General features: G+C 40.7%; 1 protein-coding gene across 1 annotated transcript; it reads left to right on the forward strand.

Annotated features, from left to right (window-relative positions):
- The first annotated feature begins 1,785 nt into the window (after positions 1-1,785).
- Positions 1,786-16,532, forward strand: LOC115227425. The gene is made up of 12 exons (XM_036498619.1): positions 1,786-1,888; positions 4,342-4,619; positions 6,078-6,836; positions 7,144-7,272; positions 8,281-8,450; positions 9,249-9,291; positions 10,443-10,642; positions 11,008-11,214; positions 12,525-13,797; positions 14,407-14,432; positions 15,883-15,973; positions 16,200-16,532. The coding sequence occupies exons 1-11, from the start codon at positions 1,843-1,845 to the stop codon at positions 15,968-15,970; spliced, it is 3,219 nt and encodes a 1,072-aa protein (XP_036354512.1). The 5' UTR covers positions 1,786-1,842; the 3' UTR covers positions 15,971-15,973; positions 16,200-16,532.
- Positions 16,533-16,848: the final 316 nt, after the last annotated feature.

The following is a 16,848-nucleotide window of genomic DNA, read 5'->3' on the forward strand; positions in this document are numbered from 1 at the left end:
TGTTTTCAGTAACCCCAGCATGGCCACAGCTTTCAAGCTGAAACAATTTAAAGATTTAAAGATTTAAAATAGTTTTTTAACTATTTGAGCGAGATTGTTGCCAGTGCTGCTGGACTGGCTCCTGTGCAGGTGGCACATAAAAAGCACCCACTACACTCTCGGAGTGGTTGGCATTAGGAAGGGCATCCAGCTGTAGAAACTCTGCCAGATCAGAATGGAGTCTGGTGCAGCCATCTGGTTCGCAGACCTCAGTCAAATCGTCCAACCCATGCTAGCATGGAAAGCAGATGTTAAACGATGATGATGATGATGATGATGATGATGTATATGTGGATGTGGAAGCACTCCGTCGGTTACGACGATGAGGGTTCCGGTTGATCCGACCAAACACTCACAACGCCCGGTCTGGGAATCGAAACCGCGATCCTACGACCGCGAGTCCGCTGCCCTAACCACTGGGCCGTTGCGCCTCCGATGTATATGTATGTCTGTGTGTCAAAACATATGCATGTATGTCAAAACAGAAGACTGGAAAATTTGGTATATTTTTAGTTCCATTTGTCTGTAGAATTACAGACAGGAGATTATATATATTTCCCCTACAGGTGCACCTTAGTGATTCCTAGCTTGTTATGAAACATGTGTTACATGGAATCAAAAAATATCCAAATAATGGCGTTAGGAAGGGCATCCAGCTGTAGAAACTCTGCCAGATCAAGATTGGAGCCTGGTGCAGCCATCTGGTTCGCCAGCCATCAGTCAAATCGTCCAACCCATGCCAGCATGGAAAGTGGATGTTAAACGATGATGATGATGAATGGTGAGATATTATGGATGTATTTTCTCAATAAACTTTCTTTGCGGTTAACTTTCTCCACAGTGATTTAACGGCAGCGAACTTTCCCTGTGATGAATTGGGGGGGGGGGGTGGACTTACCTGTAATCGACTTACCTCTTATAACCCAAATTTACTCTTAAATCCATTACGCCCTGTCGTACATGCACACTGACGTTACCCTTCCGGCAGACCACGTGGGTCCCGTTTCCTACTATTTGCACTATACAGTCTGAGGTGCTATTTTTAGCAGGTAGATTGATTACTTAGGTGAACAGTTTGATGTGGTAAGTAGAGCTGTGTAGGTGGAGGTACACCTTGCCCAGGGGCCAAAGCAGATAGACAATAGGTGTTGTGGTAAGGTTTGAACACGTGATCATAGGATTAGCAAGTCTTCACAGCTGCAATAGGATTAATGCATACACACACATGCACATACACACATACACACACATGCACACACATGCATACACGCACAGAGATTCATATACACACACACGAACACTTACATATGTATACTGCTACTATTACCAACACCACCACCACCACCACCACTATGGCCAACACTACCACCACCACTACTACCATTGCCACCACCACCACTACTACCACTGCCACCACCACCACCACCACTACTACCACTGCCACCACCAACACCACCACCACCACCACCACCACCATCACCACTACTACCACTACCACCACCACCACCACCACTACTACCACTGCCACCACCACCACCACCACCACCGCTGCTGCTGCTGCAGACACTGCAAAGAAACAAAAAGGAACAAAGACCGGGGCTGATCCTAATCCCTGAGCCCCTCTCAACCACTTCTCTCTCTCTCACTCGTCTGTTTCTCTCTCTCTCTCTTCCTGTCTCTCTGTCTCTGTCCTTCTCTCTCTCTCTCTCTCTCTCTCTCTCTCTCTCTCTCTCTCTTTATCCACCATTTTAACCCTGCTCCTTGCTAACCCTTGTCACAAACCTTATTCATTTACCCGGAAGGATGGACCCAGCAGAATTCCAAAGATGTTTGTCCTTAGATCGAAACAGTATGTTATACCTACAATCATCACAATTATTATTATCATTATTATCATTATTATCATTATTATCATTATCATTATTATCGAGATGTACTCGCATAGCAAGTGACCTGATCTGAGATCGTGTACTGGAACGAAAACAATTGCAGCGTGGAAGGTGTTTATAAGCCATTTAAGAAACACACAGAAACCGTTCGATTCACTAACTTAAATGTTGAAGTGAATCGAACGGCTTTTGTGTGTTTCTTAAATGGCTTATAAACACCTTCCACGCAGCAATTGTTTTCGTTTCATTATTATTATTATTATCAATATAATTATTATCATTATTATCATTATTATCATTATCATTATTATCATTATTATCATTATCATTATTATCATTATTATCATTATCATTATTATCATTATTATCATTATCATTATTATCATTATTATCATTATTATCATTATCATTATTATCATTATTATCATTATTATCAATATAATTATTATCATTATTATCATTATTATCATTATCATTATTATCATTATTATCATTATCATTATTATCATTATTATCATTATCATTATTATCATTATCATTATTATCATTATACATTATTATCATTATCATTATTATCATTATTATCATTATCATTATTATCATTATCATTATTATCATTATTATCATTATTATCATTATCATTATTATCATTATTATCATTATCATTATTATCATTATCATTATTATCATTATTATCATTATTATCATTATCATTATTATCATTATTATCATTATTATCATTATCATTATTATCATTATTATCATTATCATTATCTCATTATCATTATTATCATTATCATTATTATCATTATTATCATTATCATTATTATCATTATTATCATTATCATTATTATCATTATTATCATTATCATTATTATCATTATCATTATTATCATTATTATTATTGTTATTCACCTTAGTGAAGGTAGAGGTATTGTTTTCAGTTGTGTTTGTTTGTTTGTTTGTCTGTGGACAAAGCATCTGAAGAACGGCTGGATAGATTCAGATGAAACTTTCAGGGATGTTTGGTCCCATGACTGGCACAAGCTGATTAGACTTTCAGATCAATCCAGTACCGGACAAGGATTCTGGATTATTTTCCCTGTTTTTTTTTACTTAATTTTTGAGAGCAGCCAGGTTCATTTTTAGAATTCTCATTTGTAAGAGCAGTCAAATTTATTTCAGATATTCTCATTTTTAAAAATCATCTCTGGCTAATCGTTGAGAGGACGTTGGTGTTACCTTGGCGGAGGTTTGCCTTCTCTGAGAGCTCTTATTATTAATTTGATTCAAGTTTGGTTTTATTCCTGGCAGGATTTATGTGGGTAGCAGGGGGCCACTCCCTATAACCCTAGATATCCTCAGTCTTTGATTAGTCTTTCGAGTGCTTAGAACCCTTCTGATAATCCTTCCTGTTCCTAAGAGGCAAAACCTTTCTGTAGAAGCTCTCCAAGACATTCTATTCCAACCTCCTTCAGCCATTTCTCAATATCTTTACTCACAATTCCCAAAGCACCAATTACTACAATCACAACATTCAGTTTCCATTTTCCAAATTCTTGCAATTTCAAATTTTAAGGGATTCATTTATTTATTTATGTTTTTATTTTACCTCTTCCTTCCTTCCTTCTTCTTCTTCTTCTTCTTCTTCTTCTTCTTCTTCTTCTTCTCTTCTTCTTCTTCTTCTTCTTATTATTATTATTATTATTATTATTATTATTATTATTATTATTATTATTATTATTATCATCATTTTTGGTAGCGGAAACTGAAAGAAGCCCGTCGTATATATGTATATATATATATATGTATGTATGCGTGTGTATGTGTTTGTGTGTGTGTGTTTGTGTGTCTGTGTTTGTCCCCCTAGCATTGCTTGACAACTGATGCTGGTGTGTTTACGTCCCCGTCACTTAGCGGTTCGGCAAAAAGGGACTGATAGAATAAGTACTGGACTTACGAAAGAATAAGTCCCGGGGTCGATTTGCTTGACTAAAGGCGGTGCTCCAGCATGGCCGCAGTCAAATGACTGAAACAAGTAAAAGAGTAAAAGAGAGAGAGAGAGTATTGTTATTATTATTATTATTATTATTATTATTATTATTATTATTATTATTCTATGTTTGACTTTTGCTTTATATTTGTACAAGCTGGCTCCAAGTCTCACCCAGAGACCTCAAGAGACAACAGGGTTGGAAGTTCATGTTGTTGTTATGCCTAGTGTGCCATATATTTGGGGGGTGGGGATGTTGTACTAATGAATGTCTAAAAAAAAAGGTTTTTTTTATTATTATTATTATTATTATTATTATTATTATTATTATCAAATACCAAAAAGTAAAAGAAAAAAAAGAACAGATTTTAAAACTTCATTTGTTTCTTCTTCTTCTTTTTACTTTTCGGAACTTTGTAGATTTTCTCAGCATCAAATCCTTGAAGCAACGCTACATCCAGAGGAGCCACGATGGCCGCCTGGGCGGAGGTGAAGGTGGTGGCAGAGGCGGTGGCAGGGGCGGCGGCGGTGGCGGTGGTGGCAGTGGTGCCGATGCCAACTTCAACCTGTGGAACAGAAGATTCGACGAAGACTTTGAGACGTTCGTTAAAGAATTCCCAATCGACGATAATATTTCGGAGTGTTTCGCCTCTTCGTCCGATGACACAGTTCGAAACAGCGACAGCACGGTCTCTGGGGTAGGTCCTTTTGTTGTTGTTGATGTTGTAGTATCCTAATCTAGCAGATCCTGTATTAAAAGGTATTCGAAAGGCTTTCCCTTCTTGTATTGAAGCATAGTGTACCTAGGACTACATTTTTTGATGTGTCCTTCCTTGTTGTTGTTGTTTAGCCCCAGGTCAGTCCTGATCCGGCAAACTTATGATCAAAGATGTTCCGGTCATGACCATCCCATCTTTTATTCAGACATAAGTGTATCTAGGACTGCATTATCTAATGTGTCCTTCTTGTTATTTAGCCCCAGGTCACTCCTGATCCAGCAGACTTTTGATCAAAGATGGTCCAGCTGTGACCATCCTATCTTTGATTCAGGCATAGTGTATCTAGGACTACATTATCTAATGTGTCCTTCTTGTCGTTTAGCCACAGGTCAGTCCTGATCCAGCAGACCTTTGATCAAAGATGGTCCAGCTGTGACCATCCCATCTTTTATTCAAACATAGTGTATCTAGAACTGCATTATCACATGTATCCTTCTTTGTTTAACCCCAGGCCAGTACTGATCAGGCAGACCTATGATCAGAGATGTTCCAACAATGACCAGCAAGAGAGCTTCCGTGTAGTCACTTGACCTTACACAATATAACAGCCAAATCTCCCCTCAACAAACTCTCTATTCACTTTTACCTGCTAACATTTAAACCAGCAATATCAGGCCCAAATATTCAACCTCTTTTATGGTCAAGCTGACCAGATCAGGCCTCTCATACCTGCCCTACAACATCATTCTAAAAAATAAAATTCCATCATTGAAATTTCAAAGCCATGAGATAATGCATTATTAATTTAATATACTGTGAATAAATAAGCATTGCATTTGACAGAGTAATCTGAACCCTAAAGGGTTAAAATAGGGACCATGTGAACCAGTGAGGGAGTTTCTGTGTTGTCATTTGACCTTACACAATGTAACAGCCAAATCTCCCCTCAACAAACTCCCTACACTCTTTGACCCCTTTAGCATATAAACCGGTCATATCCAGCCCAAATATTCTACCCATTTTATGATCAAAAGTAGCCAGATCCAGCATCTCACACCTACCTTACAATGTCATGATTCTGTGTGTGTGTGTGTGTGTGTATACGCTATTTATCACCATTGTTTTTATTGTTCACTTTTCCTTGCTGACATGGGTCAGATAGAATTTGATGAATTGGATTTCTTACAGTTGGGATGCCCTTCCTGTCACCAATCCTCACTTCTTCTCAAACATGTTAACATTGGTCCATAGCTAGACATGTTCTCTTTGAGAACTACGTTAAGGGTGCACGTGTCTGTGAAGTACTCAATCACCTTCATGTTAATCTCACAGACAGGCTGTTCTATTGATTGCATAAACTGGAACACTTACCATCAGCACTGATGGAGTATTTCATGATGTAATTGTTTCTATTTTTATTTTTGTGTGTACATCTAGGATGACATGCAGAGAGATCAGAGGCTGAAGGTGAAAAGCGAGAAAGATGCACGGTCAAAGGTGACAGAGGCTGTGTGTTTCATTGAGAAGAAGATTACACAGAACCGCAAGCAGAAGCCGAGAATAGGAAACAACTTATTTCGACGGAAGGACAACGCGGAGCAGGCATTGAGGGCAAAGAAGTCACTTTCGTATGATGACCTCCGACAACCCGAGGATGACTATCTTTTTCCACTGAGCGACACGTGTAGCTTGGAGGGTGGTTGCACTGGCCAGAGTGCACGTATGCGGAATAAAGCCTTGTTTGGCAGCCAACGCAGGTGTCGGGTGTTAACAGATTCAAATGTGAACAATAACAGGCAGGGACAAATGAGACCCTGCAGCACCAAAGCTGCCAACACCTTCACCGTCACTGCAGATATCACCCCTAATACTCCAACCAACAATAACAATTGCAATATTGCAAGCAATGGCTGTAGTCATAGTGGCAGTTGCAGCAGCCTCAATAACAACAGCAATGGTGTCAAAAGTGGCGCAGATGTAGAGTGCAATGGTAATCGTAACAGCAGGTTTCACAGAGACAGTTTCCGACGACCAAAAGTTGATGTGGGTCATAATGCCTCTATCTCATTAGGGCCCAGCATCAAAGAGAAGGGCAGACAGAGCAACATGGTTGATTGTGGTGTCTGGTCCCATCCACAAAAGGGATTGGTTACCCACAAAATCCTCAAGAAGGCACTGATGGAGTCTCCAAAATTGGTAAGTAAATTTCTCTGTTGTTTAACATTTTATTGTCTGTGCATGTTATTGTTGCTGTTGTTGTTGTTATTGTTTTGTCCTAAGTCCACCTTGATTGAACAGACCTCTAATGAAAAGCAATCCTACTTTGGCCATCCCATCTTGTTATGCCTTTCTAAGTACAGCATCTTTTACTTAAAAAAAAAGCAACAACAAGACAAAACAAACAACACAGGTGCAGATGTGACTGTGTGATTAAAAGCCTGCTTTGCAACCAAAGAGGATTTATCAGTTGACTTCAGAAAACATTATTTTTTTTCTTTTGCAGAAAGTTGAGACAAATGGCTTAGCGTTGCTGGGAGACGTCTGCATGGAATGTGAAGACCTGAGAATGTCTGAGAAAGGTTACACTCTGGCACACTGTGCCGCCTATAACGGACATCTCCAGTGTTTACAGGTAAGTTAGGAACCAAAGTGCCTCTACGTGGTTGGGGAATTGGCAGAGTCTGTTGAGCATCTGACAGAATGTCTTGTGGTGTTTTGTTCACCGCTTATTTCTTCAGGGCTGATAAAAACATAAGCTCTGGGTCTGATGCAATTGTAAAAATGTGAGAATTGGTAGATGGAAACTAAAATAAGACTATCATATATATATATATATATATATATATATATATATATATATATATATATATATGTTTATATATATATATATATATATATATATATAATATATATATATATATATATATATATAATATATATATATATATATACACATACATATATATACATATATATATACATATATATATACATATATATACATAAATATATATTATGAAAATGTATAAAAAAAACAACATAATGTATACTGAATGTAAAAACAAATGGGAGGGGAACAGAAAGTCCATAATTCTTCATTAGTTTTTGATCAATGGTACTTTTCAAATAGTAAACACAGACACACACACATACACACACATATATGATGATGATAATGATGATGATGATGATATATATACGACAGGCTTCTTTCAGTTTCTATCTACCAAATCCACTCACAAAACTATAGTAGAAGACACTTGCTCAAGGTGCTATGCAGTGGGACTGAACCCAGAACCATGTGTACACAGTTTGTAACTGTATAGCATTCACAAAGGAGGTCATCGCTCTCTCATCGCCTTATGAAATACTCACAGACCAGGGTTTCTAGGTGGTTACCTGTCCTCAGTGTCAGATAAGTACGAAACTTAAAAAATAAACAAAAACAAATAAACTAAGTAAGGGGTCGGAGGTATCAGTTCATCCTACTAAAAATTCTTCAAGGCTGTGCCCCAGCATGGCCACAGTCTAATGACGGAAACAAGCAAAAGGTAAAAGGAAACAGTAAACACCACAGCAAGGATTGAAATCACAATATAAAAGCTGACCCCTAAAATTCTTTATTCTGGTTCTGCTGCAGGTCCTCGTGGAAAAAGCCTTTGATCTAACAGCATTGGATCCCCAAGGGTTGAGGCCCTCACAGGTGGCCCTGTCAGCAGGCCACATAGACTGCTGGAATTATTTGGCTGTTTTTGAGCTGAGTCATATTTTATTGAGAGAAATGTGCAATTTTGGGTCTTTGGTGGAGAGGTAAGTCAGTTTTCTTTTTCTTTTTTGTTTTTGTTACCCCCCCCCCGGGGCCCAGTGTTGACTCTCCCGTCTTTTATTCAAACACATGTATGCTTTAGCAACTTATTTGTCATTGCAGGGGAGCACTCAACCACTTGCATGTTATTTTCACGAGTAAGCTGTTCCGTTGACCAGATCAGCTGGGACCCTCATTGTCCTAACCAATTGAGTGCTCCTTGTGGAGGCACAATGGCCCAGTGGTTAGGGCAGCGGACTCGCGTTTGTAGGATTGCAGTTTCGATTTCCAGACCGGGCGTTGTGAGTGTTTATTGAGTGCAAACACCTAAACTCCACGAGGCTCCGACAGGGGGTGGGTGGTGGCAAACTCTGCTGTACTCTTTCACCACAACTTTCTCTCACTCTTTCTTCCTGTTTCTGTTGTACCTGTATTCCAAGGCCAAAATTAGCCCCTCAGAGGACCACACTTGGCCCTTTAAAAGGCTCTGCCTGACCTTTTAGAAAGCCACACAGCTCTTCAGAAAGCTGCATGTGGTCAAACAAATGTTTGCATTTAGGATCACACAAGGTCACAGCTCCTCAGAAGATTACATTTAATCCCTCAGAAGGTCATATTTAACCCTTGAGAAGGTTGCTCTTAGCCCTTCGGAAGGCTTCACTCAACCATTCAGAAAGCTACACTTTGTGCTTCAGAAGGTCACCTGTGGCTTTAAAACTACAAATGTCCCACCGTTTGGTTAAACACTAGAAATGTTATATGTTCTAAAGAACTGCTTGAAATTCTTCTCCCTTTGTTTTCAGGGTCAACAACCAACTGGAATCCGTGAGATCAGAAGCTGAAATGGTAAGAACTGTTCCTCACATAGATACAAGGTTGTCATCGTCATCATCATGCTTGTCGTCATCACAGCTGCTTGGAAACAAGTGAGAGTTGGTGACAGGAAGGGGATCCCAGCCGTGGAAATTTTGCCTTAAGGAATACAGTCTGACTCATGGGAGGATAGAAAAGGGGATGTTAAGATGATGATGATGCTGATGATGACGTCGACAATGATGATGGTAATGATGACAAAGACAACAGCAACGATGTTGTTGATGATGATGATGATTATGATAATGATAATGATGACAATGATGTTATTGATGATGATGATGATGACGACAACGATGATTTTGATGATGATTTTGATGATGATGATGATGATGATGATGATGATGATGATGATTTTGATGATGACGATGATGATGATGATGATGATGGTGGTGGTGATGATGATTTTGATGATGATGATGATGATGACGATGACGATGATGACATCAACAACAACGACAAAGAAGAATTGGCAGGTGTGCCCATTACGGCATCCACCAGCTATGGAAATTTTTTCGTGCGTGCCCCCCCCTTAATTACAGCTCCCTTTATAATGTCTCCAAGAGATGAACAGAGAACTCCAAGAAAGAGTCACCATCACCATCACCATCACGGTTGTCATCATCACCTTTGATTCAGAACTGTGACCCTCATTTCCCTATTGTGACCCCGTCCATTTCAGTACTGCCACCCTCATTTCAATATTGACTAGCAGAAACATTAGCACGCTGGGTGAAATACTTTGGGGTATTTCGTCTGTCTTTATGTTCTGAGTTCAGATTCCGTCAAGGTTGACTTTGCCTTTCATCCTTTTGGGGTTGATAAGTTAAGTGCCAGTTGTGTACTGGGGTCGATGTAATCAACTTAATCCCTTTGTCAGTCCTTGTTTGTCCCCTCTGTGTTTAGCCCCTTGTGGGCAGTAAAGAAATAAATATTTCGTCTGTCTTTATGTTCTGAGTTCAAATTCCGTCAAGGTCAATTTTGTCTTTGGTCCTTTTGGGGGTCGATAAATTAAGTACCAGTTGCGTACTGGGGTTAATCTAATCGACTGCCCCCACCCCAAAAAAAAATTTAGGGCCTTGTTCCTAGAGCAGAAAAGAATTATCTGAACTTGTTTTTTTCAGCTGCGTCACACTCTGGAGTCGCGGTCACACGACCTCCGCAATCAAATGCAAAGTGTCCGGGAGGTGACCCGAAGCATACAGAGAAGCCTTGACCCGCACCACCCTCACTCCCACCACCACCACCACCACCACCACCGCCACCAGCAGTCTTCCAAACACCAGTGCCCTGGCCAGCAGGGACCAACCTACCAAGTCATACAGTAAGTTCACCCTCGTTAATTAAAATTTAATTTGTTGCTTCTTCTTCCATTGTACAACCACAGGCAAGGAGCCTCCTCCTTACAGGCCCTCAAACAACTAGAAATAACAGTTAAATCTTTCTCAAACCATACTCCTTAACAAAAACAAACAATCGAGATAAATTTAATCTTAGATATGTTAAGGTACATGAAAAGCACCTACTATACTCTTGGAGTGGTTGGCGTTAGGAAGGGCCCCTAGCCGTAGAGACCATGCCAAAGCAGAGTGGAGTCTGGTGAAGAGAAAGCACACTCAAGTAAGTAGACTCGAGGAAGCACTCAAGGAACTCTTTTAAGTGAGTAATCAATTGATCTTCTTTCCACAGAGAATCACTCACCTTGCTGGAGAGAGTTGAGTGTGACTTGGCAGAGCTGTGTCGAGTGGACAGCGATGGTGGAAGTTCGAGGAAGAGCTGTCCAGAGGGGAGCCTGGAGTGGATACTGAAGCAGATAGAGAAGCTGGAAATGGATGACAGCCACATCAATGACATCAGGCAACTGGAGAATGTGGAGAAAAGGTGTCGTGTCATACGGTAAGTTGACCCTTGACCTTTAAACATTTGTAGCTGAGAGATGAAGTTAGCTTGGTTGTTTTATTAATAATAATAACAACAACAACAGCAACAACAACTGAAAGAAGCCCATTGTCTATGTGTGTGTGTGTGTGTGTGTGTGTGTGTGTGTTGTGTGTGTGTGTGCGTGCGTGTGTGTGTGTTTTGCACCCCCGCCATCACTTGACAACCAATGTTAGTGTGCTTACATCCCCGTAACTTAGTGGTTCAGCAAAAATGACCAATAGAATAAGTGCTAAGCTTACAAAGAATAAGTCCTGTTCGACTAAAAGGCAGTGCTCCAGCATGGCTGCAGTTAGGATGACTGAAACAAATAAAAGGATAAAAGAGTATCTATACGATGGGCTTCTTTCAGTTTCCATCTACCAAATTCATTCACAAGGTTTGGTCAGCCTGAGGCTATAGTACAAAACAGCTGCCCAAGGTGCTACAAAGTGAGAACTGAACCTGGAACCATCTGGTTGGGATGCTAGCTTCTTACCACACAGCCACGCCTGTGCCTACACTCCGTAGATGTCAAGGAAGATTCCAGAACTTTTTTCCAAAGTCTCGTAACCCAAACTGTAATTAAAATATAAAATGATTTTCTCAGCCCATGGGACATTCAAGAAATATTGGTTTGCACAAATGTTTGTCTTTGAGGTGGAATATGGTAGACATTGGAATTGAAGACAGAACAGTCACAAATTTATTGCCTGCCAATAATGTTTGCCAAGGAACGGTTCAGTTCTTTGGTTTTATTAAAGATTCTGGAACCAATATTGGTAACTGCGTATAAGATCCTCCTTTTGCAGTGGTTGGTGCTAATAAGAGGCGGAAAAGTTGCCGGTGGGGGTTCCAAGTTCTATGAGTTGCAGACGGAGATAATTGCCATTTTCTACTTTGAAGCAAATGGAAAATGTACGTGTGTGTGTGTGTGTGAGTGTGTGTGTGCATGTGTGTGTATGTGTGCATGTGTGTGTATAGATATGTGTGTGTAGATATGTGTGTGTATGCATATGTGTTATGTCTGTATATGTGCATGTGTGTGTATATGCACTTGTGTTTGTATAGATACGTGTGTGTATGCATGTGTATGTCTGTATATGTTCATGTGTGTGTATATGTGCATGTGTGTATATAGATATGTGTGTGTAGATATGTCTGTGGTTGTGGTTGTGGTGGTGATGGCGGTGGTAGTGGCGGTAGTGGTGGTGGCAGCGGTGGCAGTGGTGGTTGTGGTTGTGGTGGTAGTAGTAGAACGTAATATTCTCTTTCTTTTTTTTTTCCAGAAACTTCCTTTTGCTGGAAGATGACCAACAGAATGCGTCCGGGTGGCGAGAGGACTACCATGATGGTATGTCTACCAGCAGCATGCAGTCGAGCGTCAGCAGCAGCAGCAGCAGCAACAGCGTCAGCAGCAGCACAAGGCTGAGAAGGGTACCGAGGAGGGGCCAGCCGTCTGTTTCCTGCGCCAGCTCCCCATCAAGCAGAACGAGAGCGGCGCAACACGGCGACCCCAGATTAAAAATGTCCGAGGAGCAGCTGCGTCACACGCTTCCACGGAGACGACAGCAGCCACAGCAGCCGCAGCAGCAGCAGAAACCACAAGAACAACATCAACAACTGCCACAGAGGTGGTTGCATCAGCAGTGGCACCAGCACCAGCAGCAGTCGCCATCGAGACAAAATGCAAGAAGACCCGTGTCATATTCAAAGCAGCCTGGTCATAGATCCGATGAAGCATCTAGAATGCTTGGTCCCCCACTAAGTGGGAGAGGCCTCGTTCTGGCATCATCGGTGACGGATACCACCGATATGGAGAGTTCGAGCGATTGGGAGAGCAGCAGCCAGGAGAGCATGGAAAGCAGCATGAACGCTCGTAGCGAAGGGTCGGTACCTTATGTGAAATCAAAGCCTTCCACGTCGAGCAGCTGGAATTTTGTTCCGCCGAAATCTGGAGAACGAATCAACCTGCTCGATGTCGACGCCCGTGTCCATGGGAAATATCTGCCTCATCGGTCATCGGTGGATCGTCTCACAGACATGGAGAGCGAGCTGGCGTCCACGAGTGCCAACATGCAGGATTCTCCTGGTTCACTTCGGCAAGAACGACTCGCTAACCATTTCCGATATCTGGAGAAAAATACCAAAATGCGAGATGAAGATCTCCGAGGAGGGGTAACGGCTGTAGAGAAACATGGACCAAATACTAAGAACTATCAAGCAGGGGACACACATTCGAACTGTCAACCAAACAGCAAGAATGAAAACGGTAACGGATGTCAGAATCTCTCCGAAGGGGACTTCGAAATGGCATCACACGCTTCTGCCACTCTTTCTGAGACTGCCGGTAGAACGTTCCAAAAGGGACCCAACTCGGCTCCCTCAACATCTCGTCCTGATCATGAATTCAGGGGCTGGGCACACAATGCTAACCGACCCCTCAAGAGAAATGACAGCTTCCAAAGTAATGCAAACATTCAACGGAAAGATTTCATTGGTCGATGCAGGCAGACAATTGATGATGAGGGGTTACCTTTCAACCAATCATTTTCACTGGGGGTAAGTAATGTACATTTCACTGGCCCCATTTTTTACTTCACTCACTTCCCTCCCATCTTGCCCTTACCCTAGAACCATCTTGTAGACCCCGTTTCTTGAAACTGGAACTCTACTCAAGTCATAATTGCAGGAAACATGTGTCTGTACATACATACATACATACATTACATACATTACAGTCATACATACACACACACATACATACATACATACATATATACATACATACACGCATGCATACATACATACATACATGCATTCATACATACATACATACATACATTACGTATCCTCATCATTGTTTAATGTTCGCCTTCCATGCTAGCAAGGGTGGGATGGTTTCACAAGGACCAGCCGGGCAAAGGCCTGCACCAGACTTCTGTAACCCCTCGATCCCCTCACCCCTCTATCACCTCCTCTCCTCCTAAGTCACCACCAACCACCAAACAGCAGCCATCTACCCACTATACACTGCCCGTCATCTACTCCTACCATGCACTGCCCATCTTTTGCCCCTAATCCCACTTACTCCCCTCTTCACCTCAGCCCTTGACCACACAATGGCTTTCATTAACCATTGTCTCATTTTTCTGTTTTATTTTGTTGCAGGGTTCTCAAACATCGAACAAGCCTTGGTAAGTATTGAACCTCAAACTCATTTTTAACCTCATCATACACAAACACACACACACACACACACACACACATATATGTATACATCATCATCATCATCATCATTATCCTTGTTTTTTTTCTCTCCTTGTTTCTTTCTGTGTCCCTTTCTGTAGAAGAGCGCAGGCTCGAAACATAAAAGACTTTTTCTATTCCTGAGCATTATACTAATACATCTGTTTGTTTTCTACACCACCTGTCTTCGTCTTTTGTTTTTTTCGTAAACTCTCCCTATATATATATATATAACAGGAAGCTTTATGAAAATAGACAAAAGACGAAGGCAGGTTTACGGAAATAAACAAAAGACGAAGGCAGGTGGAATACAACAAACAATTGTATTAGTATGGCGCTCAGGAATATAAATAAAACAAGTCTTTAACGTTTTGAGCCTACGCTCTTCAACCGAAAGATACACAGAGAAAAAACACAGAAAGAAGGAGAGAAAAAAAATGTGTGCAGAGGCTAGCGAATCAACATATATATATATATATATATATATATATATATATATATATATATATATATATATATATATATATATCTATATATATATATATATATATATATATATGTATGTATGTATGTATGTATGTGTGTATGTATGTATGCATATTATACAATTCATTAGAGGTTATGTTAGCCTCATGAAGGGATGGTGTCATCCAAGGAAATACTGGTTGAATATTAATTCTGCTATAATGAATCCATAAACACACATAAAACATCCAAGGCTATATTTTTTTCCCTCTGAAGATATGCTCAGGGCATGTGAATATAATATATATAATTAATTCACTGAGTATCAGTTGAAACAGCTGTAAGGGAGGATGATTGATTTGTTGTTAATAACAAACAATTATTAACCTTCCAATCTGGAGGTGGTTGTGGTAGTGGTGGGGGTGATGATGATGATGATAATGATGATGAGATGATGATGATGATGATGATGATGGTGGTTGGTGGTGGTGGTGGTGGTGGTGGTGGGGTGATGATGATGATGATGATAATGATGATGGTGGTGGTGGTGATGGTGGTGGTGGTGATGGTGGTGGTGGTGATGGTGGTGGGGGTGATGATGATGATGATGATGGTGGTGGTGGTGGTGGCGGTGGTGGTAGTAGTGGTGGTGTGGTAGTAGTGGTGGTGGTGGTGGTGGTGGGGGTGATGATGATGGTGGTGGTGGTGGGGTGGGGGTGGGGATGATGATGATGATATTGATGATGAAGTTGATAACGATGTGATTTTTGTTAGCTGTTGATGTGAAAATAAACCCCATTTTGTTATTGCTATGCAGTCATGTATGGTACCTAATACGTATAGACATATGTGGTACCTGTTACACAAACACATACGGTTCCTGTTGTTCATCTTATGGTCTTCACCTTTTCGTTTCTCCTTCTCTACATGCAGGTACGACGTGTCAGATGACGATACTTCAGTTTATACATCCACGTATGGAATTGTAGGATATGACTCTGAAAGCTCATTCTACACCTAGCAGCAGCAGCAGCTGTCCAAGAATTTGGACCTGGAGATCTCCATTTCCAGCGATCTTGAGGACCACCTCCCCGTGGTGTTGGGCGTCAACGAAGAGCCCTCGACTACAACAAGACAACCAAAGTTTTTTTTTCTTCTTTCCAAGGTCTGGGGTCTCCCGCCCCTAAGCCCTAGACCATCACCTAATCACCTTCACCCGTCTTGTTGCTTAACAACAACAACAACAACAACAGCAGCAGCAGTTGTATATATACTAAGTCTAAGAGAATATACAATAATATAAATGCAGGAGTTTGTATATATGTATACATACACACACACGTATTCAGATATACACCTTAATGTATATATGCATACATATTTATATATTTATTCATATAGATGTATATATGTGTATGCATGTACACATGCACACACACACACACACACACACACACACACACACACACATATTGTGTGTGGACATGTTGCTGAATGCACTTTTGCCAAAGGACAAGAAACTGAAGCCAAGAGGCTGAATGGACAAAATGCCGAATGGACATAAAGGTGAACAGGCATAATAAACCTACATGGTTTAATGACTAATCACCCATGTGGCATTTAAGATTTAACGAGATGAAATTTTAATTTTTTTATGTTTTGTTGGCCTCTTGTCCATTTGGCATTGTGTCTGTTTGGCAAAAGTGCATTTGGCATCCCATCCATGTACCATATACATACATACATACATACATATATATATATATATCTTTATATATAAATTATAAGAGAGTTACCACTATGTGGTTAGCTCTAGAGCTAAAAATAGCTCCGTTACTGGTATAGCCACAGAAAGTTGTTTCCAAGAAGAAATAACATTCAACGGAAGGAAAGTGAAAT

Source organism: Octopus sinensis, unplaced genomic scaffold (assembly GCF_006345805.1).
Source record: "Octopus sinensis unplaced genomic scaffold, ASM634580v1 Contig03081, whole genome shotgun sequence".
In the NCBI taxonomy this organism is placed as follows: domain Eukaryota; kingdom Metazoa; phylum Mollusca; class Cephalopoda; order Octopoda; family Octopodidae; genus Octopus; species Octopus sinensis.